The sequence below is a fragment of the Gavialis gangeticus genome, unplaced genomic scaffold (assembly GCF_001723915.1).
Source record: "Gavialis gangeticus isolate Ggan-Ray unplaced genomic scaffold, GavGan_comp1, whole genome shotgun sequence".
In the NCBI taxonomy this organism is placed as follows: Eukaryota; Metazoa; Chordata; order Crocodylia; family Gavialidae; genus Gavialis; species Gavialis gangeticus.
In genome coordinates, this window is record NW_017729025.1 from 13,076,078 (window position 1) to 13,103,780 (window position 27,703).

General features: G+C 39.9%; 1 protein-coding gene across 1 annotated transcript in view; it reads left to right on the forward strand.

The window, feature by feature from the left end:
• The window catches only part of EXOC5 (exocyst complex component 5), a 56,979-nt gene that overhangs the window by 19,960 nt on the left and 9,316 nt on the right, over positions 1-27,703 (forward strand). Inside the window, exons 3-16 of the mRNA XM_019518419.1 lie at positions 2,844-2,991; positions 4,669-4,863; positions 11,189-11,253; positions 12,164-12,192; positions 12,388-12,497; positions 12,762-12,806; positions 12,918-13,058; positions 16,921-17,003; positions 17,496-17,705; positions 20,004-20,151; positions 23,096-23,204; positions 25,263-25,383; positions 26,171-26,257; positions 27,145-27,253. Coding sequence (XP_019373964.1) covers positions 2,844-2,991; positions 4,669-4,863; positions 11,189-11,253; positions 12,164-12,192; positions 12,388-12,497; positions 12,762-12,806; positions 12,918-13,058; positions 16,921-17,003; positions 17,496-17,705; positions 20,004-20,151; positions 23,096-23,204; positions 25,263-25,383; positions 26,171-26,257; positions 27,145-27,253 — 1,600 coding nt within the window. The remainder of the gene's footprint in view (positions 1-2,843; positions 2,992-4,668; positions 4,864-11,188; positions 11,254-12,163; positions 12,193-12,387; positions 12,498-12,761; positions 12,807-12,917; positions 13,059-16,920; positions 17,004-17,495; positions 17,706-20,003; positions 20,152-23,095; positions 23,205-25,262; positions 25,384-26,170; positions 26,258-27,144; positions 27,254-27,703) is intronic.

Below are 27,703 nucleotides of genomic sequence, written 5' to 3' on the forward strand. Positions count from 1 at the left end.
TCCGGGCCAGTGTTTCTATGCAGACTGGTCCCAGCGCACTGGCAGGGCATGCAGCAGGGTGAGCAGCTGCCGTGGGGCTGGGATCTTGCAGAGTGGTGATAGTGTGATCTGGAGCTGGGGCAGAGCTGTCATCTGCTGCTTGTGTTTCCCTGCCCAGGGTGTGCAAGCAGTTGATTGCAGCTCTGCCCTGGTTGTGGACCACACTGCCATTGCTGCAAGATCCCAGCTTTGGAGCAGCTCTCCGCCCTACCCCATGCCCTGCCAGCAGTGCTGGGGCTGATCTTCATGGAAACAGGACACTTCCCAGGGGCTGCTGGGAAATGGAGTCAGCCACAGGCCTGATCCAGCTCCTGGGCCAGACTTTGCCTGCCCCTGCTTTAGGTAGTGGGCAAGGCTTTATGTCCTGTGTGAATATTAGGCCTGAATTAAATATGAGCAACTACAGAATTATACAGCATTCCCTCCCCTATGTCTATCTTTCTCATTGCCACTCCTCATTCCAGTCCAGTACAGTCACTACAGTATACTGATATTAAATTCGGTTTAATTTACTCTGTCGTGTATTTTAATGTATTGCTTTTTCTTTGAATTCCCTGATGCACATTCATATTTATCAGGGTATTTTTGAAAGTTCAAGACCTGAGACTGGAATACTGCAGCATTTGGTACCGTGGTGGTAGTTTTCTTTTATAGCAAAGGGCATTCTGGCAGAGAATGGATGCATTTTTCCCTCCCTGTTTAGAACAGTAATGGTTGTACATTTAAGTTTGGGAGAAAAGGTATTGTTTTTGTCCTTCATCCTGGAAACCCTGGAAATCAGCTTCATGTTTCACTCCAATCTGCCTGACTATATGACCATATCAACTTGTATCAATTAGTAAACATTAGCTTGATATTTTTTGTTAAAATAAAGACCATTATCACACTCAATTGTTTGATTTCTAGATTGAAATGTCCCACTGAAATGAATGGAAGCCATTCAAACCTCCCTGAGTTGTTGTTTGAAACTCTTGTCATTATGTCCCTGGAAATTTACAGTCTGGTGAATGAGTGTCACTGCATGCATGACAAGCAAGAAACTTTTTTTTACGCCTTAATATTGCAAAGATGGCTTTGACATGCAAGTAATGTTTAAATTTGTGTAGCTTTCAGAGAGATGGCTCCATTGCTGCCTTTTTATGGCTTTGCTAAGCTGTAGCAAAGTGAAAGCAGTTCAGTCCTAGCAGCAGTAAATGCTGACATTCAAAACCCTGTGGGATGTTTGCGATGCTGACAAAAAGCGTTTATTTAATTCAGTTGCTTCTTAGACAACCTCTAAGCATCAACAGAGGCAGGGACTGTCTCCTCCTGGTGCTTAGAGACTGGCTTGGAGAGTGCTCCTTCCTTCTAGCAGCTTAGGCCAGTTGGAAGGGTTTCAGTTATAATGGGTACTTGATAGTTAAAGGCTGAAAAAGTGGATCTCTAAATACAGTCTGGAATACGGGTGGGCAAAATGGCAGCTCCAGGTGGCAGCTGGCCTCCGTTTCCATGTTTTCCATGGAGACCACAGCCGCTGCGCTGTGCCGTGCCATAGAGACTGGCCCCAGCCAGTGGCTCTGGAGCCACTGGGATCTTGTGGTGGGGACAGCTTGGTTGGGGTCAAGGCAGAGCTGTGATCTGCCATCTGCACACTCCTGGCGGGGGTGTGCAGGTAGCGGATTGTGGCTCTGCTCCAGCTTGGGACCATGCTGTCACTGCTGCAAGGAGCCAGGACAGAGCCACAATCTGCTCCCTGCATGCCCCTGCCCAGAGCGTGCAGGTGGCAGATCACGACTCTGCCCTGGCCCTGGTCCTGGCCCAAGCTGCCTCTGCTGCAAGATCCCAGTGGCTCCAGCGCAGCCCCCTGCCCTGCCCTACTACGTGCCCTGCCAGTGCAGCTAGGGCCATTCTCCATGACAGCTCCAGCCTTGTGCTGTCGCAGCGCATCGGCTGGGGTCTCCATGAAGACTGGCCCCAGCCATGCAGGCAGGGGCTGCTGGGAAATGGAGTCCACTGCCAGCTGGATCCGGCCCATGGGCCAGACTTTGCCCGCTCCTGGTCTAGAAACAGTACACTGGAAGGAATCCCACTTCCCTCTGCTACTTTAACATTGCCTGTGGATGTGAGATCCCCTGAACTTTCGTATATATTAATTTAGCTGGTTTAGTCATATGGCTATTCTAGTAACAATTTTATCTGCTTGGTATAACAGAGACTGGGTTCTTGGAAGTATATTGGCTGAAGAGATGGGTGGGATAGCTGAGAAGGGGGAAAGTAGAGTAATTGACAAAGGTTTTTGAGAGGCAAGTGGAAGAAGAAAGGCTAGACCAAATCCAAGGAAAGATTTAAAGTACACACTGTAGGGGGAAATGATATATGGGTATGGAGGAAAAGTTGAAATGAGACAGAAGGCAGTGCAGGAGAAAACACAAACAGATTAATATATAATATATATATTTATCTGACTAGAGGGCTTAGACCTTGCTTATGTTGTGAATTTTGGCACAGATATGCAAATCTGTGCTATAGGCAGTTTCTTGTCCTATTGGACGTATGAGTTTTTCCAAGTGGTCATTTCAGCAGGCCCATGATGTACAATATTACGAGGTCTGTTGTACAAGCATATGCATTTTTAACAAAGTTGAAATGCTACAGAGGTTCATATATTAAGTTGATCACTAACCAGGAAAAGCTTCGTGTTTCCAGCAGGAGAATATATTTTTTAAGACCTGCGTCTCAGGATGTCTCTCTTATAAGTTGCTGTTACCTTAATGTAAAGCAGGTTTTATTATGAAAATTATTTATCATATCATCTTTTAAATCAGGTTATTAGAAGAATTTGTAAACCATATCCAAGAACTACAGGTTATGGATGAAAGGATTCAAAGAAGGGTGGAGAAGCTAGAACAACAATGCCAGAAAGAAGCTAAGGAGTTTGCCAAGAAAGTACAAGAGCTGCAGAAAAGCAATCAGGTAAGAATGAAGGTGGAAAGTAAATCTCAGATTGTAAAAGTTCCTGAAAAATGTCCTGTCATACATGAAAACATTGTTTATCTTTCTACCCATTAGTATATTAATTTGTTGGAATCCACATTTTTCTATGGAAAATGTACCCTTTGAAATAATGCAGTTATGGATAAACTGTCCAGAAACGTCCAGTGTTTGAGCACAATTTTATCAACATGCTAGAACTGAAATGCTGTTGAGCTGCTGTGAAATGCACAAAATAAGAGTTGTGACTTTTATTAGCTACTACTTTATTAGTTCAGTATAGTGGTTCAGTCAGACCTTGCTAGGAGGTGGAGACAGAACACATGATTTTTTTGTGGTATCTTTTGTAGCTAAGGAACTTGCCAGTGTGTAGAGTTCGGTTTTGATTTGTTCAGAACCCCGGCAGTCATCAGTGCTGAGTTCACAGAACGGTATTGTGTGTTGGTAACTGGTCAGCTCTTACCTGTAAAGGAAAAACCTTTGTCAGAGTTGTTTTATGGTACAAGGTTAACCTACCTGATGGCGCTTGTAAGAGCTGTGTCGTCCTTTATTGGGATGAGACCTTTCCAGTAGATGACAGTTGTCTTCCACAGTAACTTTCATTACTTCACATTCCACGTTAGAATGAAAGAAGAACCATTCACATGTTTTTGTGAAATGCATTTTGTACTGAAATGGCAGCTTTGGGATTGAAAATGTGAGCTTTTTTGATTTTTGGGGGTTTCCTGTTTCCTCTCTTGTTCTCAAGAGCCTTCACAACAGTAAGCTAAGCAAATGGTTAGGCTTTGAAATGTGTTTCCACAAAATTTCTCTTTGTCAAATGTTCCAAGCAGCTTTAATCAGGATGTTTATAAAACACACTGTTCTGTATGGAGTTTTATATGTGCCATTTTCCAAGGTGATAAATGGCATGGTCCATATAGTTTGAGGCTATTAATAATTTTGGTGGGAAGAGGAGAAATGTGGGTCTTTTTTTGTTAATTTTCTAAAAGTAATTGCATAATTCCAGATTTCAGGTGCCAATGTGGGCGTGAGTGATCTGAGAATAAAATTACAAAATATACTTACTTTTAATTTTAGGGTTTTAACATGGAACCCTAAAATGTTCTATTTAAAGTATTAAAAATATGAAGTCTGGATGTACAGGGGTTTAGTATATGTCATCATCTCTTTTCATCCAACTACAAGCAAGAAGATGGCTCTAATATACAAAGGTAAATCCAAAACTAGACTTCATACCATACTTAAATAGCTATGCTAAAAGAAGGTCTAGTTGATATAAATGAACATTACTCCACTGATTCAATAGAACTGTCAACTGAGCATTAGGTCGTTAATCTGTTTTATTAGTCGTGAGATGCTCGTTTCAATTCCGATTATCATTAGTTGCCTTGAATCTTCAGTATTTACTATTTGCAAAGCAGCAGGGTTTTACGGCTTTACAGAAGTGTGTATTGAACTTTGGGAGTTAGGAATATTATCTGAAAGAAGTATAATTTTCACAGTCGCGACTCTCTAACCTGTAGAGAATAGAGCATGATTAATTTGGCACCCAGATTCGTTTGTTTGCCATCAAATCTATGGTTTAATTTCCCTTTATTTTTCTGAAAGTACAGTAAGTGGAAAACTTGAGTTTTATGTCCGTGTCTGTTCTCCCAGGTTGCCTTCCAACATTTCCAGGAACTAGATGAGCACATCAGCTATGTAGCAACTAAGGTCTGTCACCTTGGTGACCAGCTGGAGGGGGTAAACACGCCACGGCAACGGGCAGTGGAGGCTCAGAAACTGATGAAATACTTTAATGAGTTTCTGGATGGAGAGCTGAAGTCTGATGTTTTTACAAACTCTGAAAAGGTAAGAGCTGTCAGCAGGATGAAAGCAGTTCAAAGCAATAAGCAGGACTGCCCTAATTACAAGCTGCTACCATGACTTACCATGGTCAGACTTCAAACCAGTGAGTGACTGACTTGTTAAAGTTTCATTGTTCTGAAATGTAAATTAACAACCCTAGTCTGCAGATTGCTGATAAAGCATTTGTATTCAGTGATTCTGAATGTGGCAATGTTGGCATTTTTTTTTTCATTTATGAAATTATAAGAGATTTGAGAAATGCTGAAAGGGCAACTTCAGATCATGCACAGAAATTTCTGTTCCTTCCTTTGGAGCCTTTTGCACCACTGCCATTTCATATGCACAATATTTTTTTTAAACAACCTCTCTTTGAGAGTTTTCTGAATGGAGTTGGTCCCTTGGCACTATGCATATAATCACAGCTTGCCTTTGGGCTCTGTGAAGTCTCACCTTGTCTTCTGATTTTGAGGGGGAAAGGCATGAAGTCCAGAGCCTGCTAAGAAGGCAAGATTCTTCTTTTAAAAAAAATAAAGCTGTTGAGAAGGAACTCTTTAGTTTTTCATCTTCCTTCTGAAGGTAGCTATGAAGCATAAACCCTATATCAGCTGATCACTGGAGCTGAGAAGAACAAACTGGAGAAGTGGTGCCTAGATGAAGGAAGCACGGCACACCTAAGATTTTCCCAGGCATTTTTAAAAAATAAGTAAGTGATGTTTTGAGGGGTATCTCAGAATTTTTTCACAAACCAAGGATTTCTTAGGCTGATATCTTTTTATTGGACCTACTATATAGTTGAGTGAGACGGGCTTCCAAATGCAAGAGATTCTTTGTCAGTCTTGCCTTTGAAAGCCTGTCTACCTCTACTGCGCAGTTGGTCCAATAAAAGGTGTCACTCTAAAAAACAAACAAACAAACAAACAAAAAAAAAACCCTCGCCTCCCTCATGATTTCTGGACAATCATGGCTACAACATCACTTTTGTACTACCTCACTAACCAAACAGTTTTTCTCAGTGAGGAGGAATTTTAGCATTTGGAAAAAGCGAAAAATTCTTTTGCAGGCGCACATAAAACTCTAGTGCCACCTAAAATGCATTCCATGTAGGAACTACAAATTCCAATTCAGAGTTTTGTCATCCTTTTACTGCTTAGCTGAACAATTCTCTCAGGGAAATGAATCGATTATTTTGTATGCTTGTACTCTGTAACAGCCAGTTTTATGTTGGTGTTTGCAGCTGGGTCTGTAAATGTAATCACTGGTGGCTAGTCTGCCTTAGTCAAAGTGTGCTAAAAAATAATTCTAGCTCCAAGAAAAATGAGCAGTGCTTTAAACTTTAAAAGTTGCATCACAAGAAGACTGGTGTTTTCAAGGTCTTTTATAAAAGTTATTTGTCAAACTTTAGTGACTTTCTAAATTTGAGACCAGGAAAATGTGTGTCTTTTTTACTTGCTTACCATTTATTTCCATATACAAGACATCCTCGCTATTCGCAGGTTTGGCATTTGTGGTTTCAAATATCCACGAATGCCGAACCTGCATATAGAATACACTTAAAAGAGCTTCTTGGGAGCTCCATGCTTGCTGCCAGACTCCCACCATTGCCAGAACAGCTGTGCCCCCCACCCAAGCTGCTTGGGGCACTGAGTTCATGAATGCAGACGGCATTATTATTTATGGATTTTGCCATTTGGGGGGGATACGAGAACATTTCCCCTGCAAATGGCGAGGGTCTCCTGTAAAGTACTGTTTAATCGCTTGGAATTAAATGGTATAGCACTAGTTATGGAGAAATTACTCATGAATCTACTGCAGTGAGAACCAAGAAATTTGAAAGTTTTGTGCCATTTATAACTAGAAGTTCTGGAGCACTTTCCATGGGAAAAATCTCCAAATGCCAAAATAAATTTAGGCTACAGGTTATAGGCATATTGGTCTATAGGCAAAAGGAACTGGAACTCTTGGTAGAGGTGATATCTTTTAATAGACCAACTAGATATTTGCAAAATATCATAAGGTGAAGATGGGATGTCGCAAACACAAATAAATCCTAACACCACTCTGTGAGATAATGGTAAAACATTTTATAGATATGTTGAGGGAAGAGAAATTAGGCAGAGGCCAAATGACTTGCCTTGGGCTGCAAAGAAACCTGTGAGAGTAGAAACAAGATTTTCTGCTACAAGCAATCCTAGAGAGGTGCTGTATTACTTAACTGCTTTAATATTGTATATTGCGTTTTAACATTGCTTCCAAATTTAAATCACAAATTGAAATAGTGCTTACAAAATATAGGGAAACCTATGCAGAACACATGCAGTTTGTTTTACTTTCTCTACCTGCAATAATTTCAGTGTCATCCTGTACTCTGTACTGTACTTGTAAAATAATGATGCTTTTTAAAGTTTTCTCATCTTGGAACCTTAACTACTTTATTTTTGGCATGAGGGGAACACCTAGGTTTTCCTTGCTTTAACCTCCAACAACAATGCTTTGACTTTCTGGGTAAACTCTCTTGTTATCTTTATTAACTTTGGTGGTGGTGGTAGATGATGCCAAGTTGGGTGGAGTAGCAGACATTTTACAGGGCAGGATTAGGATTCAAAGTGACCATAATAAATTGGTCCAAAATAAACCAGCGCTGGTACTGTGTCCAGTTCATAGGACCATAGGAAAGCAGGGCTGGGAGGGGTGACAGGAAGTGATCTGGTCCCACCCCCTACTCAAGGCAGAATTGTCCCTCACTAAGCCATCCCAGTCGTGTCTGTCTAACTTGCTCTTGATAATTTCCAGGGATGGAGAATCCATACCTTCTCTGTTCCATCCCAGTTCAGATGTTTAACTGTCCTAATCTCCAACCTAAATTTCCAGTTATGGGCATTAGTCTTCAAGAAAGATGTGGAGAAGTTAGAAACAGTCCAACAGAGAGTGACAAAAGGATTTAGAGGCCTAGAACACAGGATGTGAGGATGTTTGAAAGACCTGGGATGATGTAGTCTGGAGAATAGAAGACTGAGGTGGGGATTTGATGAGTCTTCAGATACAGAAATGTTCGTTAAAAGGGTAAGTTGATCAGATGTCCTCTGTCCCCTGGGGACAGGACAAATAGCAATGGATTTATATTTTAACAAGGGAGAACTTAGGTTGGATGTTAAAAGTACTTGCAAACCATGAAAGTGTTTAAACATTGGAGCAGATTCCCTTGAGAGGCTGTGAAGGTTTCTCAAGTCCATGCTTGGGCTGCTGTTTGTATGAGATGATGTAGATAGGCATAGTCCTGCCTTGAATAGGGTTTGGACTGTATAACCTCCTGAGTCCATCCAGCCCTGTTTTTCTGTGCTCCTACAAAATTTTCCTCCAACTGGAATTTCCCTCGTCTCATTTTCTATTTTTGGGGTGTTAACTTGCCACCTTTCAACTATCTTGGGTAACTCCCCTGTTTTTGTTTCTGTGATGTTGCATCTGTTTTGCTGGCCTTTTTTGAAACTATGCATACTGATTATCCTCATTCGCTTCATTTATAACCCTTCTTTTCTGTTGTCTGGCTAGTTTAACAATTGCCTTTCTGTAAGTGAGTAAAGTGCTTCAATTGTGATTTTGTTTTTTCTGAAGCTGGACAAAATAATCACCTCCTTAGTTTTACACATGTTGTCACAGATCAGTGTTTGCTTTTTATGCAAGAGCATTACAGTGTGTGCTTTGGTTTAATATTCTCGCAAGTATCCTTTAAATCCTTCTCTCCATTACTGTTCTCTTCTCTTATCAGCATTGTCCTGTTTTTGTCCTTTTATTTATATGGATAAGGATTTTCTATTATCTTGAATTATCTGTTAAAATCATCTCTTGTTAGTCTTTTGCCTATAGTTTTCTAATTTTTCTAGGTACTTTTATAGTCTTCAACTTGGCTTTTATACAGCCCATATTTATTTTAATTTAACACAGTTTACTAAGACTGATTCAATTAAAAATGAAATTTGCCTAGATTTAAGCAGAAACCATGGAAAATCAATTTGTCATAGCTTCTGTCATACATAAGCAAAACCCCAGAATTCAATAAAACTTAAAAGTTAGTTACTAACTTGGAAACTTGTACGTTTACTTGTAAGACAAATGAACAGTTAATACTCAAATTAGACTAACCATATGGGAATAAACGTGGATGGATCTAGGATTTTACAAGGGAGGAGGGGGTGCAGATGGTATGGTTTATCATCATATATTATGTAACACTTTTTTCCTCTACAAAAAGAAATCAAAAGCTTTACGAGCGTGCAAGGGGTTTAGCTCTATGTTATCCAGGTCAAGACAGAAACAAAGATTAATATAACTTCACTAGAATGTGAATGAATTTGCTGTATCCTATATTGTGCATAAACATAAACAAGGCAAAAATGTTTCTTTAGTCCTGTTTTCATTAGAATTGCACATACAGCTCTTTCAAATTCATAAAACAAAACCTAGCCTTCTTGAGCATCTTGAAAGTACATTCAATGATTCACCTCAAGTTGTGTCCACATTTGAGTTTGTGTCCACCTGAGTTAATGTTTCCTTGCCTCAGTTAATGTTTTTAGCTGGAGTTAAAAACAGTTTGCAGGGCTGTGAAATAGGAGCTTCCTTACTAGGAGGAGCTAACACATGGCAAAATTGCAGGGTAAAGGGTAGCTTAATCAGCTATCAAGGCCATTAAAAAGGAGAGAGGGTCATTAACACCTGTAGAATGAAGAGCTTAGAAGGAATCTAAGGTAGATTCTAATGAGCCATGAAGTCAATTTATTCCTCACTGCTGCTTGATTAGAAATGCTGCTGCCAGTGCTAGGTGGTTATTTTTAAACTTCTGGGTGGAGCAGAAATCAAGGGGATCTGCCCTTGGGTATCCATCGTTAATATTGTTCAGTGGTTTAAGATGGCTAGAGGCTAATAGAAAAGAGGTTTCACTGCACATTTGTAGGATGGGGTCCTTTTTTTTTTTTTTAAAAAAGGCAACAAGGTGTTGCATCCAAGTGGGGATGTATCTTTAAGTAAAATGCCATACTGCTATAATATTAAAATCCCACTTCCTTTGATGGGCAACCAAACTTGCATGGTGACTTTGCTGTGGATTCTCAGCAATGCATTGGGTTGGTTGATACAGCTCACTAGAAAACAACTGTTGTAAGAATAGGGTAACATGATGTTATAACATTTTCAGGCTAGATATCAGGAGGCACTACTTCACTGTCAGGGCGGCTAGGACCTGGAACCAACTTCCAAGGGAAATGGTGCTTGCCCCTATGCTGGGGGTCTTCAAAAGGAGGATAGATAGCCACCTAGTTGGGGTCATTTGACCCCAGCATCCTTTCCTGCCCATGGCAGGGGATCAGACTAGATGATCTGCTTAGGTCCCTTCCAACCCTACCAACTATGAAACTATGTCATGTGTCCGTAAAGCTGTTAAGCTACTATCGTGGCTTTGTTTATCCAATTCCTTAGTTGCTGTCTGGTCCTCAACAATTACAAAAAAAAAAATCCCACACGAACTTGAAGATGGTGCCTGGCAAAATTTAACTTTACTCTAACTTTTAAGACTTCAGTTACATCCTGCTCTGTTTTCAGTATTTGAAGAAGTTATGATCCTATAATGTTATAGAAGTTATAGTCCTATAATGTTTAACTAAGTCTAACAACAGCGAGTGTACCACTAGAAGATACTTTGATACCTGTTAAATGATGACTAATAGTAAAAAGAAAAAAATCTGGTTTGCCTCTCAGAAGTGACTCTGCCTGCATTCTCTGGAAGGATATTTGTATTGTATAGGCACAGGGTAAATGTCCTTCCTGTGAGTCAGAGTCTTCATCTTGGAGGCGTTCATTTTTAGCTAAACTTCTTTTCTCAACACCTTGGGTGGGTTTTGGCGGCTCCAACCATTCTGTTGTAGCTGCTCTTTCTACTTGAAGAAAACAGGGTGCAGGTGTGCCCAGAACTTTTCAGCAATGCTCTTGAATTGGCCGGGCGGATTACAAATCACTTTACCCCTGGGCTTATAGTTAGGAGTGAAAGAAGGCTTTAATATTTTCTGGATGAGCCAGCTGCGATTTTGGATTAAGATGTTACATTGTGATTCTGTAACAGAAAGAGTTTTGTTCTTACATGAAATTAGACTACTAAAATGATTGATCTTCAGTTTAATAAAAACATAGAAAGAGTCCTGACTCGAGTCCTCCTTTTTCTTTGTAGACATCAAACAGCTTTTAAAAGAGGGAATGCATATCCCTGGGGGGTAAAGCAAGGAGAAAGAGATAAACCTATGGTTATAACATTTTAGTAAAACTATAATGTTTTTCACATTAATAGATTAAAGAGGCAGCAGATATTATTCAGAAGCTGCATCTGATTGCACAGGAGCTACCTTTTGACAGGTATGTTGAGATTTAATCATTTTAAATACTTTTTACAAGCTGTAACTGTGGGATTACCCATTTTCCTCATTATGCTTTTGCTTGACTCATATGATTCTTTAAATAATGTGTTGAGATGACTTGGTAGTGTATTTGCATGTACACGTATGTGTGTTTTGAGCATATTTATAACTAGCACAATCACCGTTGACCTACATCTTAAAAGTTTTGTGCTGGAAAGTTTTTGTGTACATAAGCTTTTGTGCTGGAAACCATTGTAATTTCGGTATACTAACTTCCATGGTAATTGTAATTACCACCATATTTACTTTAATACAAGACAAGATTTTCCTTCCCAGTCAGCATGGGGGAAAATGCCCCTTGTCTTGGACTTTCACACAAGGAAACGTTATTAAATACATTGTCTATCCTTAAACTGCTGCCAAAAGCAGCCATTGCTCAGTAATGGAAACCAACTATAAAGTTGATTAAATGTAGCCAACGCTAAGTATAACTATAAACTACATGGCCCATATTGGGCAAACATACTCATAAGAACCTTTAAAAAAATTATTAATTTATTTATTTTTGACCCCTCCCATATTTATTTTCCCTGCTGTAACAGTGGGAGGGGGACAAATTCAAGGCAAACCTCCAATAATTAGATTTTATACCTGGAAAATTATAACAAGTTTATAAATTCTCCATTTATAGAATCTAATTATTGGCAGGGTCATCTTATATTCAAGTAAATGCGGTAATTGCTTATCGGTTTCTTATGTATTAAGCTTGAATGCAGGTGTTACGTGGTTTGTTTTAATATAATTAATTCTAAAATAACTTCAAAACAAACATCTTCAGTTAGCAAGCTAATACTTCTAAATTTCTTATCTTATGGGTACTAATAATGCTTTTTTTAATTTGTTAACAGGTTTTCTGAAGTAAAATCAAAAATAGCAAGTAAGTTTCCTTCCTAGTGAACTGAAGAGCGAATCTTAACTTGAATGTGCTTATTTCTTTAATCTAATTTTAATGTTGAATATTCAACTTTTTTGTTTTTTTGGCCAACATGTTTACTGCATTGTCTGATGGACTGATGGTGTATGATTTCCACCTTGTCTACCCCCATCCCCATTTTCCCCTCTCCTTATATAGGTAAGTACCATGATTTAGAGTGCCAGCTGATTCAGGAGTTTACAAATGCCCAAAGAAGGGGTGAAATCTCTAGAATGCGAGAAGTAGCAGCTGTCTTACTTCACTTTAAGGTAAAAACTGTGTGTTGTTTCCCCTGCCCCCATCCCCTTGCACCACAAACTCTTGTGGTTTGTTTTCTTATTCAGCCACTTTTTCTGAACACATTTTTGAATAAATAACTGTAGTGAAGCTCCCTCTAGACTTAAAAAGAAAATGGGACTCAGAGTTCATACAATTCATGAATCTTGCTACAACTAATCCTTTTTTACAATAGATTATGTGCTTTCTTTGCATCTACTTGTTTGTTAATTCGTGGTCATTTTCCCCTACTATAGGGCTATTCGCACTGTGTTGATGTGTACATAAAACAGTGTCAAGAGGTAACATGTTTTATATTTTTCTCACACAATTCATTTTATTTATGACTATTTATTATTGCATTTTACTATGGATTTGGAAAAGTAATACTATAGTATTTTTCTAATCCCTAGGGTGCTTTCTTGAGGAATGATATATTTGAAGATGCAGCCATTCTTTGTCAGCGAGCGAACAAACAAGTTGGAGAGATTTTTAGCAGCCCAGAGACTGTATTGGCCAAACTTATTCAAAATATCTTTGAAGTCAAACTTCAGGTATTTTAAACTTCAGCATACTAAAATTTGGTTAAAGGAGATTTTTACCCTTTGTCTGTCTGTCTGTCTATTTTGTAATATACAGTTACATAAGAAATAATTTTTAAAAAACAGGAAGGGATCTTCTTAATGTAACGAATGAGGGATGATAACGGATTCCTTGTATTAGACGCACAGTGTAGTTGACAATGCGAATAAACAATACAGGAAACCCTCAGCATGCGTGGCTTCAAATATACATGGTGCGCCGAATATTCCCCGCACATCGCGAATATTCATTTTGTTACAGTGCGAATGCCGAACCCGCATCTTAAATACACTTACAGGAAACCATTGGGAGCTCTGTGCTTGCCACTGCTAGGCTCCCATTGCTACTGCTGTGCTCCCACAGTCACCAGCGCAGCCGTGCCCCAACCCTGCTGCCAGGGGCATGCGCCATTCATGAGCGCAGTGCCATATTCACGAGTTTCACTATTTGCGGGGATGTCCAGAACATATCCCCAGCGAATGGCAAGGGTCTCCTGTATACATATCTCTAAGCTTCAGTGGGAATGAGTACACTCACTAATAATTCCATTTCTGTTGAAAACACATATGACCTACTTCTCCAGACCCATCGCCACCTAAAATGTAGACGGAAGAAGTTAAAATTAAGTAAATATCTTTAATCTCTTTGCTCTTGGAGTTAAGTTTTGTGTATGAAGCTAACATTCAAAGTACCAAAATAACTTATGCTATGGAATGGAGTCCAGTGGCTAATGCATTATTACTGTGCAAATCCCACGTAGCTGAAAATGATTCTTTCCCATTCTACAGATACTTATGTGAGTTAGTATCGTGAATGGGAGTATTCATACCACTTGCTGATCTTGCCTATCCTATGTGTACTACCTCTGTATTGGTGTAGGAATTAGGTTTAGATCTCATTCCCAAACCTACCTTGGGAAGTAGTGATAGTTTTCTTTAGTACTTCAGCCTGAATAATAATTTTGGCGATTTTGTTTGTTTGTTTTTTCCCCCCTAAAAGAATGAGGTTGGGAACTTGCATCTATCTTCTGGTTAGCCAAATCTAACTGTTCGTGTAGGTTCTTAACCTGTGTGCAGGACCTTCATCTAACACAGGAGGTATATGGGCTCACTAGGGGACATGCCTTACTGGACTTGGTGTTGGCTGTGGGGGAGGACCTGGTAGGGGAGCTGCAGATTTGTGGTCACCTTGGGGGCAGTGACCACTAATCAGTCAAATTTACCATATGGTGTAGGATGAGTAAGATAACTAGAAGGGTGGAAGTGCTTGATTTTAGGAAGGCTAACTTCAGTGTGCTCAGGAGTTTAGTCAATGACATGCTGCAGGATAGGAGTACTGGTGAGATGGGAGTCCAGGAAGGGTGGTCATTCCTAAAGGAAGCAATCCTTTGGGTGAAGAGGGAGACTATCCCATTGTGAGGGGAAAGGGGGGAAGGGGCCAAAAAAACTTCCTTGGCTAAACAGGGAAATCCAGGGGAGCCTAAGTGCAGAAAAGAAGGCATATAGGTGGTGGAAGCAGGAGAAGCTGAGGAGGAGGAGTTATACCTATTTGGCAGGGAGGCAGTTAGAAAAGCCAAAGCAACTACAGAACTGAGGCTGGCAACACAAATTAAAGATGACAAAAAGTCTTTTTTAGGTATGTAGGGAGTAAAAGGAAGGTGCAGGGCAGCATAGGACCGCTACTGAACAAGAAGGAGTAATTAGTGAGAGATGGGGTGGATAAGGCTAAACTATTCAATGAGTTTTTTGCCTCGGTGTTCCGAACAGGGGTCAAGATAAATCTCCTAATGGGTTCTTAGATGGGCATCAGAGGGACACCAGCCCACCAACTGTTGATGTTGACTTGGTGCAGTCGCTTTGATGGATTGGATGTATTCAGGTCATCAGGCCCGGATGAGCTCCATCCAAGGGTACTGAAGGAATTGGCCGGTGTCATAGCAGAACCACTGGCACAGCTGTTTGAGCACTTATGGTGCTCAGGTCAGGTCTCGGAGGACTGGAAAAGGGCTAATGTGGTTCTTGTTTCAAGAAGGGGAGGAAGGAGGATCCGAGTAATTATAGGCCAGTCAGTCTCACCTCCATCCTTGGAAAGGTCTTTGAAAGATTATGAAGGGTCATATTTGTGGGAGTCCAGCGGGAAAAATAATGCAGCAGGGAAACCAGCATGGATTTGTAGTGGGTAGATCATGCCAGACCAATCTGGTTTTGTTTTATGACAGGGTCACAAAACACTTAGACGTAGGAGTAGAATTGGATGTCTTTTTCTTGAATTTTAGCAGGGCCTTGGATACGGTATCTCATCCCATTCTCATAAATAAATTAAGAGGCTGTGACACAAATGTTTACATGGTCTGGTGGGTGGCACATTGACTTAGCAGTTGCACCCAGAGAGGTGGTAGACAGATTGGCATCTATCTGAAAGGATGTGGGTAGTGGGTTCCCACAGGGTTTGGTCCTTGGACCAGTACTTTTTAATATCTTCATCAGTGACTTGGATGTGGGTGTGAAATGTACTGTGTTCAAGTTTGCAGATGATACTAACTTGTGGGGTGAAGTGCACACTCTGGAGGGTAGGGGACAATTGCAGGCAGACCTGGACCAGTTAGGAAAGTGGGCAGTACACAATAGGATGCAGTACAACAAGGACAAGTGCAGAGTGCTGCACTTAGGGCTCAAAAATATCCAGCACATCTACTGGCTAGGAAGTGACCCTCTCAGCAACACAGAAGCAGAAAGGGATCTTGGAGTCATAGTGGACTCCAAGATGAACACGAGTCATAAGTGTGACGTAATGATCGGCAAAACTAACTGCACTTTATCATGAATCAGCAGATGCATGACAAATAGAACCAAGGAGGTGATACTTCCCCCTTATGCAGCATTGGTCAGACCGCAGTTGGAGTACCGCGTCCAGTTCTGGGCACCGTACTTCAGGAAGGATGTTGATAGATTCGAGAGGGTCCAGAGGATGGCCACTCGTATAGTTAAGGGCTTACGGGACAAGTCCTATGAGGAGAGACTGAGAAACCTGCACCTCTTCAACCTCCGCAGGAGAAGGCTGAGAGGGGATCTTGTGGCCGCCTACAAATTCATTAGGGGGATGGAGCAAGGGATCGGAGATGTTCTGTTCACCAGGGCGCCTCTTGGGGTAACAAGGAAGAATGGTCACAAACTGAAAGAGCAGATTTTAGGCTAGACATCAGGAAAAACTTCTTCACGGTAAGGGTGACCAAAACTTGGAATGGGCTTCCAAGGGAAGTGGTGTTTTCCCCTCCCTTGGGGGGTCTTTAAGAGAAGGCTGGATAGGCATCTGGCTGGGGTCATGTGACCCCAGCATGTTTTCCTGCCTAGGTAGGGGGTCGGACTCGATGATCTGTTGAGGTCCCTTCTGACTTTAGCATCTAGGCATCTTTTATAAGCATTTTGGCAAGCAAGTATGTATCTAAAACATCCATCTTTTCATTTGCTGTGTGTCGTACATACAAGAATGCACAAAGGACCTCTAGGCTTTTTTCACTTTTTGACTGTCAGACCCTTTGACTTTGCTGTCTTGGGTCTTGTGCAAAGCAGATCAAGAATGTTTCAAGTGCAAGTCTTCTGCAATCACTGCAAGATGCTCAAGTCTGTTTCTAAATTAGCCTCCTTAAAAAGTTGTGTTGATCTGAAACCATTGAGCTAAATGAAAGATCTCTGTACATTTTAGATTAAAACTAAGTATGACTACTTTATGTAATATGTGAAATGTTCCTGAAAGGACTTATTGTAGAAAATATTAAATGCTGTTGATATTCTTCAAAACTGAAATTATACCTCCAATTATGCTTCTGATTTATAGAGTTATGTAAAGGACCAGTTAGAAGAACACAGGAAATCAGATGCAGAGCAATATCTTAAGAATCTCTATGAGCTGTACACAAGGTAGCTATAACTTGATCATCAGTATCTTGTTGTAAGTAGTGTCTTGTAATAGGTTTGCTTGTTACTGAAACTTTGGGGAGGTCCAACTTTTAAGGTTCATCAATAATTGAAATATTTTAATGTTTTTCAGTCTCGACAGGTATCCCTTTTTCAGTTGAGTCCCTTAGAGAAACTGATAATATACTTCATAGAAGTGCCCACTAGAGCTGCTTTCCCCCCTACCCCCAAAGATTCAGAGACTGAAATAATTGTTTCTTTAAGTATATAACAGTCCGTTCTCTTACTGTGAAAAGTGTACCTGTCACTATTTCACTGCTGCCAATTTGATTGTAGTTGTTCTATATGTAATCTAATATGAATTATACAAAATGTTTTCATTTTGGTAGTGGCCAGAGGTTCAAATTGGCATCGGGACCCCATTGTTCATTGCAAATATGTAATAATAGAACTTGTATGAATACAACTTTTTTTTCCTGTTTCTTTTGCATAAAGAACTACTAATCTTTCAAGCAAATTGATGGAGTTCAACTTGGGTACTGATAAGCAGACTTTCTTGTCTAAGCTTATCAAATCCATTTTCCTTTCCTACTTGGAAAATTACATTGAGGTAGAAACTGGTTATTTGAGAAGTAGGAGTGCTATGACTCTGCAACGCTATTACGACTCTAAAAACCACCAGAAGAGGTCCATTGGCACTGGCGGGTGAGTTTCTTTTTTTAAAAGAGAAAAGATTTACTGTAACTTAGAGGAAAAAAACAGCAACTGTCATTCTAGTTTGTTGAGGAGCTGGTTAAAATTTGTTGACAAAATCATTTTTTTTGGTTGTATTGTCACTTAATGTCTCCCTACACTAAAAAGTCTATTCCCTGAAATAAAAATGAAACCTGATACATCTGTCCATTAAATAATTACATGAGATGAAAGAACCATGTGTTGAATGTCTTGATCAAGTTGAGAGGTTGCCAGGCTGTTGCTTACTAAAGCTTATGCATTTCTGATTAACTAAATGTATGAAGTACAAACCTACCATGCCTTCTGCCTGACTTCAGACTAATATAGCCAGCAACTTCTCTTAAGCCCAGAGCCACACCAAGCCTTTAGGTGTTTAATTGCTGGAACTTTGGCATCCAAGTCTAAGAGTGTCAACCTCAAAATTCCTGCCAAACCCTGTAAGTGCCTACATTTTTGCCAACAATTACCTAGGCACCTACAATTCTGCTTCAGTACATGGTACAACCTGTTTCCATCTTGTCATGCCCACATGCTCAGCCCTCTCTCACTTCTGAGATTTGTTATTCAACTTCTAAAATATCTAAAACAGTAATTGCTCTTGTTCTTTAAGATAATAGCAGTAGAGCTTTATCAGGGCTGGCCCACCATTTTTGGGGCCCCCTACCTTGAAGAAGCTGGTGGGAGCAGTGGGTGGGGGTGTAGTGAGCTGCCAGAGAATCCAGCAGCAGTGGCGTAACTGGGGTGGAGAGGGTGGCAAGTGGCCAGACGTGAAGCCAGCGGGGTGGTGGGGGGGAGGTGGCAAGTGACAAGTGGCCAGACGCAGGGGGCCCCTTTAGCTGCAGGGTATCCTGCAGCTACAGGTTTTGCGGGATAGGATGGGCTGGCCCTATGCTTTATGTAAGAGCCTAAAGTCTGTGTAATTTGAACATTTCTGTTGGTATCCTTAAAAAAAAAAAAAAAAAAAGTATTGGTTAGTGTAAGCATGTTTTGTTTAGTTTCTCTACCACTCAAGGTTTTGGGAGGGCAGGGGGTGTCCCTCCCATATACCAAAGACATACTCATCTAGGGCAGGTGGGAAGTTTCCTATAGATAATTAGGACCACATTGTAGACACTGTGGTTTCAAGAAAACTTTAGCCCATATGTTAGGAGGAAAACAACCCTTTTTTACACTAGGAGAAAAGCCTTACACCTGATTTGGATATAGCTGATGTTCCAACATCCATGTTCTGAATTCTGGATATGAAGAGGGAGTTGGCAGCAGAGCAAGTGGAGGAGCAGCTGCAGTAGATCCACTTTGAATCTTTTGCCCTTTCGTTTCTCTGAAGACATGCGAGAGAAGGAATGATGATTGGCAGCTTGGCTTGCTTGTCCCTCTCTGCAGTGGTCCTGTTCTTTCCTTCATCTGTGCTGACTGGTATTAGATGGAGGCCTCTTGCTGTTCTGTGCCATACTCTTCTGCTCAGTTCTTTCCTTTTGTGAGACCTAGTAGTTACTTTTGTCTTCTCCTTCCTATACAATAATTCCCTAAGACCGCAGAAGCTGCCATGGTGGGGGTAGAACTGAACTCAGGACCCTCACGGATAGTAAAGTCCTAGAGCAGCTAGGAGGAGAGAAGAGTTACAAGCTTGACCACCAGAGAGAGGTTCAGATTTGTTTGAAGAACTGCTGTTGGGGTACAGATTTGATGGATCACAGAAAAGAGATGATTGAGGGAAGAGGAGGAAGAGAAAAATTATGAATTGAGGGGGAGGACAAGTAAATATTTTTTTTGTTTTTTTGTTTTTGGTTTTTTTTTAGTGGGGGGTAGGGGAGCTGCATTTGAGAGTAGATGTATTGAGGTTACTGGAGTGGCGACTCACCATGAAGGTGAATCAGGACATGTTTGGGTCGGGCTGCTTTATAAATGCAGGGTTATAGAACTGTTTCTCTGTCTCTCGCCTCTGACAATCTTATAAAGAGTAAAAGACTCCAGGAAGCTGAACTCCCACTGCAGCATATGAATGCCATTAAATTTGGTGGAAACTTCTTACAGTCTGAAGTGGCAAATATCTGGAGCGATTATGAGGCAAGACTGCGTGTATCATCAGAGGGGAAATGCATGTTCTTTTACTTGTGCTGTTAAGTTTTTGGTTTTGGCAACTTTGAAAAGCTTCACTAAAGTTATATTTTAAGCTTATATTTTTATCAGGTTAACTGCTAAAATATTACAAATGCACTGTTAAACTTGAACATTAAAATTGCTTTCATTAATGTGCTGTATTCCTAGTATTCAAGATCTCAAGGAGAGAATAAGACAACGCACCAATTTGCCTTTGGGCCCAAGTATTGATACCCATGGAGAAACCTTCCTCTCCCAAGAAGTGGTGGTGAACCTTTTACAAGAAACCAAGCAAGCCTTTGAAAGATGTCACAGGGTAAGCGAGCCTTCTCTGGTCTCTGTAAGCAGGTATAGTTTGAATGACATGCATGAACATGGGCGCATACACTTGTACAAACAAATATGCATACCTTTATCTTCAAAGTATTTCATGTTTAGCCAGTAGTGGGATTCTAAAAAGAGGCAAAGACGTAATTGGGCTAAACAAAATGAACTGTTGATCATGGAGTTTTTTGTTTTATTAATCAATTGGATCATGCTGACCTAGTTTGAGACTGCATTAAAGATTTTATTTCTTGAACATAAACAAGTCTCAAAATGCCTGACCTAATCCCCCCCCCCCCCGAAGAAAAGGAAAAATAAGTCTGCTTTTAATCAATTGGTATGGGAGTAGGCTTTTCTTATATTCTTGTATTTTTTTATTATCTATTTTTGTCAAAATAGATACTTTCCTTACAAACATTCAGCTGCGGTCATCTTTGACTCTGTTTAAATACTCTTGCCTTCTACAACAACTGAGTCTTACTGCTCATTAAGTCACCAGTTTTACTGCTGTTAATTTTCTGCTTGGCTCTACTGCTCTAAGAGTTTAATAAAAGCTCTTAAAATTGAATTGCAAAGTAAAAAAGGTACAATCAATCTTTCAGCTAAATGCGTTCATTTTTAGAATGTATCTTTACCTTACAGTGTGTTTTGCTAAATCATCTCAGTGCGTTTAAAAAGTATTTAAATATTGTTGGTATTAAGAGAGCACACACATAAGTAGAAACATATACAGCATTGGTCTGTTGATGTTCAGATAATTACTTACCAGAATTGATATCAGTAGACATTCCTTGACATTGCCACATGGCATTATATCATATAAGGTGTATCTTGTCTAGTCTTTTGGGGTAAAATTTACAAAATCTCTTCTTGTGATTTAAAAGCCAAGGTCTCAATTTTCAGAAAAGAGGGTAGCTCTTAGGAGCCCAATTCCCACTGATTCAGGCACTTTTGAAAATGTTACCTTAGAAAGGAATTGGATGCACATTGTCTGTAGTGTTCATTTTTAATTATCTTAATGAAATTTTTCTGCCATAGGCATTCCTTCTTCTGATTCTGAGAGTGCAAACCTTAATTTCCTTGATATTATATTGTACACCAAGCCAATACTATTTTTTTTTTTACTTAGCTTTGGGTCGAGTGTCAGTGACAGCAGATTGTACAGTCAAATTTGGGATTTTGTCATTAGTGGTGGGCATTGGCAGGACCTGGTATAGTCGTGGTTGAGTTGTAACCTTCCTTTTTCAGTTGTGTGCAATGTTTTGTCGAATCATTCTTCTGGGATGAAATTTTCCAGCTGTTTCAATCCTATATGTGTGCATGCACAGGTGTATGTAAAGTTACAGCAAATATGTTCAGCCTTAGGCAAGCATTAACCAAGTTGCACACTCATAACTAAAAAAAACCGGAAACTTTAAAGCACATGTTATCAATGAGACTTCAAGTCGAAACTTGCAAACTATCACTTGTTTCAAAGTTTTAGAAGAAACTGTATGTATGTGAGTTTGAAGTATTGGCTTGTCTACTGTGATGGTACCCAAGGTTGTTTGACCAATAGCTAGCTATCAACTGACCTGTTTCTTGCACACCTCTTTCAACTGACCTATTTATTCCATGCCACTATTAACTGACCTACTTCACGCATGCTTCACCTTCAAAGTCCAACTTTCAGTGAAAAGGGGCTGGAGCCCAGTATAATCTACTGATTATCTGTGAACTTCTTACCATGACCTTGGGAACCACTGGGCTAATACGTTTTGTTCTTGCTTCTTTGGACACCTGAATGAAATGCAAGTTTGTTGATTAGCTTCAGATTCCAGAGTTCCAGATCTTCGTTGATGGGCAGGACTAGAGCTTTATTTTTACAGATATTCTAAGTTACAGAGGACCAGCATTCAGCTGCTGTGCAAAGAACCTTAAGAGCCACTGGGGAAATCTTTAAACTGTATAAGTCTAGCTTATGTCAAATAACATATCTAGGCCAAGGCTTTTAGAATTGTATGTATGCAGAATGTACATAGGCAATTGTACAATCCCAGTGACTGTGTACATGTGCTCAGGGTAATGGACCATGCAAAAGAACTGTTAGATGTCCACCCTGCCCCCTGCTAGTTTATGCACAGTTACCATACTGTGCATGCAAACTGTGCATCTCTTCTTGCAGATGTACATCAAAAATTCTGTGCACCAGTGCCTGCTGGCACATGCATGTGTATTTTAAGTAGCATTTTCTCCATTAAGACAAATGTCTACAAACCTGTATTATTTTGAGGGTGTTTAGTGTTAAGGAAACACTAGAGTCAGCAAAAGTGTGAGGACTAGCTTGGCTTTTTAAAGGCAGGATTGTCTTTTATTAAATTGTATGAAAGTTTCTCACATAAAATCTTAAACACTAAAGGGATGTCTTTGGTACCCGTGTTGGTCTGAGACAAAAAGAAATGCAAAACTCCCTAGAACTCTTGGTTCAGAGATGACACCTCTTTTTAGACCAACTGAAAATTTTTAAAGGAGAATTTACCTTTTTAAAAGATTTTTTTTTTTTTTGTGATTTCTTAGTTGGTCTAATAAAAGGTATCATCTCTGAATCAAGAGCTCTAAAGTTTTGTGTTTTTAAACACTAAAGCATAGTCTCCAGGTTGCAGAAGGCCTGTCAGAGTAGAAGTTTATTTCAGGGTTCTTGGCTGAAGACCTATGAGATTTGGAGCTGCACTTTATTTCAGATAGGGTCAGTAGTAGTGACTTTTTATGGATGCTCACTGTCCTGATGTAAATGTTCCCACTCCACTGAGTTCATTGGAACTGTTGTAATATTAAACAAGCTAGGATCTGTCCCATGATGTTTTCTAAAGTGACATGAATTTTCTGTTTGGAATCATTCAAAGTAAAGTAGCTTCAGTTTTTTTAAACGTTTAATTTTTAAAATGTTTTTTTTAAAGCTCTCGGATCCTTCTGATTTACCGAAGAATGCATTCAGAATTTTTTCTATGCTTGTGGAATTTTTGTGTATTGAGCATATTGATTATGCCCTGGAAACGGGACTTGCTGGTAAGCATAATTACATAAGAATATGTCCAAATGTACTTTTTAACTTTGTTTTAAAAGGCCTGCTTTGCCCTGCTTTAAAGGGCAGGCGACCTGCTACTCAGAAGAACCTGTCGGCTGTTATGCAACAATTAAATTAAATTGACCTTTGCTTTGCAATTAGACTTGATTAAAATTGCAACAATTTTTCTATACTTACACTGCTACAGAAGCACATAGAGGTACCAGTTACATCCCAGCAGCTTTTATATTGGTATCCTTTGACATCAGTGCTATTGTGCCATCTCTCTGTACCTGAGGATTCCATTATGAAGTGGTGTACATCCATATTTTTGAGCACTTGAATAATTTATTTTTAATCTCATTAGTTTGTGTTCAGACGTGCTACAGAGAACTTCTTATGAATTTGACTGACTGGCTTGGTGCAAAGATGTTTATTTTAAAGCAGGAGTATCCCACTGGTAGCATACAGGCTGCATGCAGCCCAGCAGGGGTTAAATTGTGCAAATCACACCCCCCCCAGTCTTTTACCTAGCTGCTGCACCCACCATCACTCTGGCTATAACAACAGCCAGAGTCTCTTAGCCTCCTCCTCTCTCCTCCAGTTGCTGCTTCCTGTCCCATCTTGGGGGGGCAGGGGAGTGCAGCAGGATGAGCCCATGGCACATGATGCAGCAGAGGAGAAGGGTGGGGGGGTGCAGGAGTGCAGCACAGAGGTGGAGGTCACAGGTGTGTAGTGCAGCAGGGGTGAAAGTGAGGGGATGTGAGCAGGCATTTGCAACGGTGGAGTGCTCATGTAGTACAGGGGTTGGGAGTTCAATGTGGGTGGATGGTACAGTGGTGGTAGGGGATGTGGCTCACCCTGCTGCAGCCCGCGGGGTGTGTGGCCCCTACTGGATTGGCCTGTGAGGCATGCGGCCCCCAACTGCTTGGAAGTTGGATGGCCTCGAATGAAAGGGAATTAGTTGGTTTCATGCATCTGGAAGATGAAGTTCAGTATCTTCTGAAGCTTAACTTTCATATGAGAAAACAATATGGAGATTAAAAGAAAGTGATAAATTCAAAAATACTTTTTTTGCATCACAAGAATCAGAATGAACATTTCTTTCTGACCTGTTTCATTTTTCTCCTTTTAACGAAAGGATAAAATTCATATTTACACTCATGGTAGTAGTGTAAGAGTAATGTTGTAGCCAAGCTGGTCCAGAAATTATGTGGGAGGCAAGGATTTTTTTTTGGGGAGTCTAACTCTACGACACAGTCGGTCGAATAAGAAATGCCACCTTGCCTCTTGCATGTTTTACATTCAGTGATTTTTACATAATGAAGACTTTGTAGTGTATGCATTGTGTATATGTAGACACTGAACTTGGCTCATGCATGCTGGACAAGTGCATAGTTCATTTAGCTGCAAAGTGCAATGCCGGTCCCAGTCTGTTGCCCATTGCTTAAGTTTTAACAATCTGGTTATCTGCATATCAGTTAAGTGTGTTTTTGGTCTCACTGTTTGGATTCTACTTGTTCTCTGTAACTCTGTGGTAGCTGCAACTGTCTGCTTTGTAAGTTTTTAAGTGTTCTCCCTTCACCAGCAGTGGAAACAGTGAAGGGGGGCAGTGGCTGTCAAAGGGCTGCTGGAATCCATGAGAAAAGACTGGAGCATCTCTGTTTCACAGCTGCCCTCTCCCTTCATTTTTAAGGTTTCTGATACCAGCCCCAGCAGTGACTGTTGTATATTATGCAGCTATGTCATCAAGACCTTTAGTGCAATTTGCTGCCATTCTTTGATGGGCAGAATTGAGGTCAGTAGGCATTCCTTGACATTGCCATGTGTATGGCCTGATACCCTATAAGGAGTGTGCTGTCTAGTCTTTTGGGGTAAAAATGTATGAAATCTCTTCTTGCAATTTAAAAGCCATTTTCAGAAATGAGGATAGCTCTTAGGAGCCCAATTCCCACTGATTCAGGCACTTTAAAAATGTTACCCTTGCCCTTAGGAAGGACTCGGATACACAGTCTGTAGTGGTCATTTTTAATGATCTTAATGAAATGTTTCTGCCATAGGCATTCCTTCTTCTGATTCTAAGAGTGCAAACCTTTATTTCCTTGATGTTGTACACCAAGCCAATTCTATTTTCCACTTGTTTGACAAGCAGTTTAATGATCACCTAATGCCATTAATCAGGTAAGTCTGCTGGGGGCAGGAGAATGGAAATTTAGTTTTTGCATTTTTATATGAATACTTTCTCTCCCTGTCTTAATTGAGAGAGAGAATTTCAGTTGTTGTTTACTTAGTACAAGACACTAATTAAAGTACATTTCCCTTAACCACAATTTTGGAGTTGGGAGCAGTAGATAGGGTGGTGTTTAACTCACATTTTTTATCACTAGTGTAAAAGTGATGTAGCTGTGATGGTCCAGAAATTATGCAAAAGGCAAGGATTTCTTAGAGTGATATGTTTAATTGGACCAAATGTGTAGTTGGAATAGAGTTAGACAAACTTTTGAATGCAGGGCATTTTTCATATCTTGCATTCAAAAGGCCCTAAGAAATCATTGCTGCCTCTTTTTTTTTTAATGAGCACATTTGAAAAGGTGCTCCTTTTAGAGATACTACAGCATGTTGATGAAGGGAGCATTGCAGTGGCCAGTAAACTTTTATTTTGTTCACTGGCTCACCAGTCTGGCAGCAATATAAAAGTAGCATGTCCCATTCAGGAACAATTCTGTCTGAACTGCAGCAGGGTATTTTCTGTCTCTGGTTCACCAAATCCATGCACAGGGTCAGCCAGCTTTTGAGGTAGGGCATCATGTAGTTGTTGACTTCTAGGACAGGTCATTTCAGTCTAGGCTTGTCCTTTCAGGGTGGGGATTGATGGGGAATCCTGAAACTCCTGTTTTCAGGAGCTCCCAGAGTAAATTAAATTTGCATTATGCTTGAGTACATATTTTTTTTTCTGATATTACCCTAGCTCTTCTCCCAAGTTATCTGAATGCCTTCAGAAGAAAAAGGATATAATAGAACAAATGGAGGTGAAACTGGACATGGGCATTGACAGGCAAGTCAAATTTTAAATATGGCTTTGATCATTTTTCTTACGTTTCATTTTTAAAAGAAATGTTTCTTCCTATGAAGCTGTTGTTAAAAATGTTGAATGCATTTCTTTTTGCAATCCAGGTAGTGGATTGGAGACCACATTGAACTTTTGCCAAAAAGTGCTAATTTGGGGAAGCTGAAACTTTTCATGCTTAATTTCTTATCTCTTACTGCATCAGTGCTTTCTTCTTTAAGCAATCTCTTGATCAGCTTTGGAACAGGTCATAAAATAAACTATTTGTTTGACCCTAGATAATAATTAAATGAGGAAGAAAGAGGGAATATGAGCTAGTTAAAATAGAAAGATGTAATGCAAAACAAGAGAAATTTCCATTTATCAGTACTGGAGCAGCTTCTCACTTTTTGTTTTGCAAGTGTTTTGGGATGTGTTCCAAGGAATACTATACAGTGCAATTTTACTAAACTACATCCGGAACGTTCACTTTAGAGTCTTCTGTCTGCTTTCTACAGCGGCTTTCTGAACAGTTAGATTTAAATAGGCTGCTTTCTAATTGAATGTACCGTTACTGTGCTCAGGGACTAAGAGAAGTTGGAACAGAAGTCTTTTGACTGACTCATTTCCGAACCACCCTCAGAAAATCAGACTTGTCTTGCATAGAAAATGTAATTGCAGAGTCACTTTCAAAGAGTGTCTATTTTAATATATTTTTTAGCATCCCTGCTTTTTATATTTAGGTGTTCTACCATTTAATGGCAGTGATGAATATTAGTGTTTACTTCTTCATTATGCAATTGCCATTGTAATATAGGATTGCAGTAGAATTTGTAAATGTAAAAGCCAAATAAATGAAAATGTTCACTTTGAATATACTGTTTTTAAATGTAAAGGACACTGAATTGTATGATTGGACAGATGAAGCACATCTTGGCTGCTGAACAAAAGAAGACTGATTTTAAACCAGAAGATGAAAATAATGTTTTGATTCAGTACACTAATGTGAGTAAACCAACTGCAAATGTGGCTGTAATATACAAGGCCACTTTGAAAATAATTTGAATGATATTAGCATCTTGATTCACACTATCAAATATTTACATTTGAATACACATGAACTTGATTCATTTTTCAGAGTTGTTTTCACTCGAATTCTCAAACTTTGTGATGTGGATTCTGAAACATGGTGAGAGCACCGGCAAGTTTGTTGCAGGATGCTAAGCAGACCCAACCAAATTTGAATAAACACAGTGAAAACAGAGTTGGGTCCATTTCTGTGAGGAGTACACACTATGAATTGGTATTGACCATAACTTAAGGAAAATCTCTGACACTTTTCTATTCCCATGTGGAATTGTTGAGCTCTTCTCTATGGCACTGACAGTTACTTAGTCAGAAAAGTAACATTTGGAACAGTACTTTAAATGTCTTTCAACTCAATTTTGTTACTGA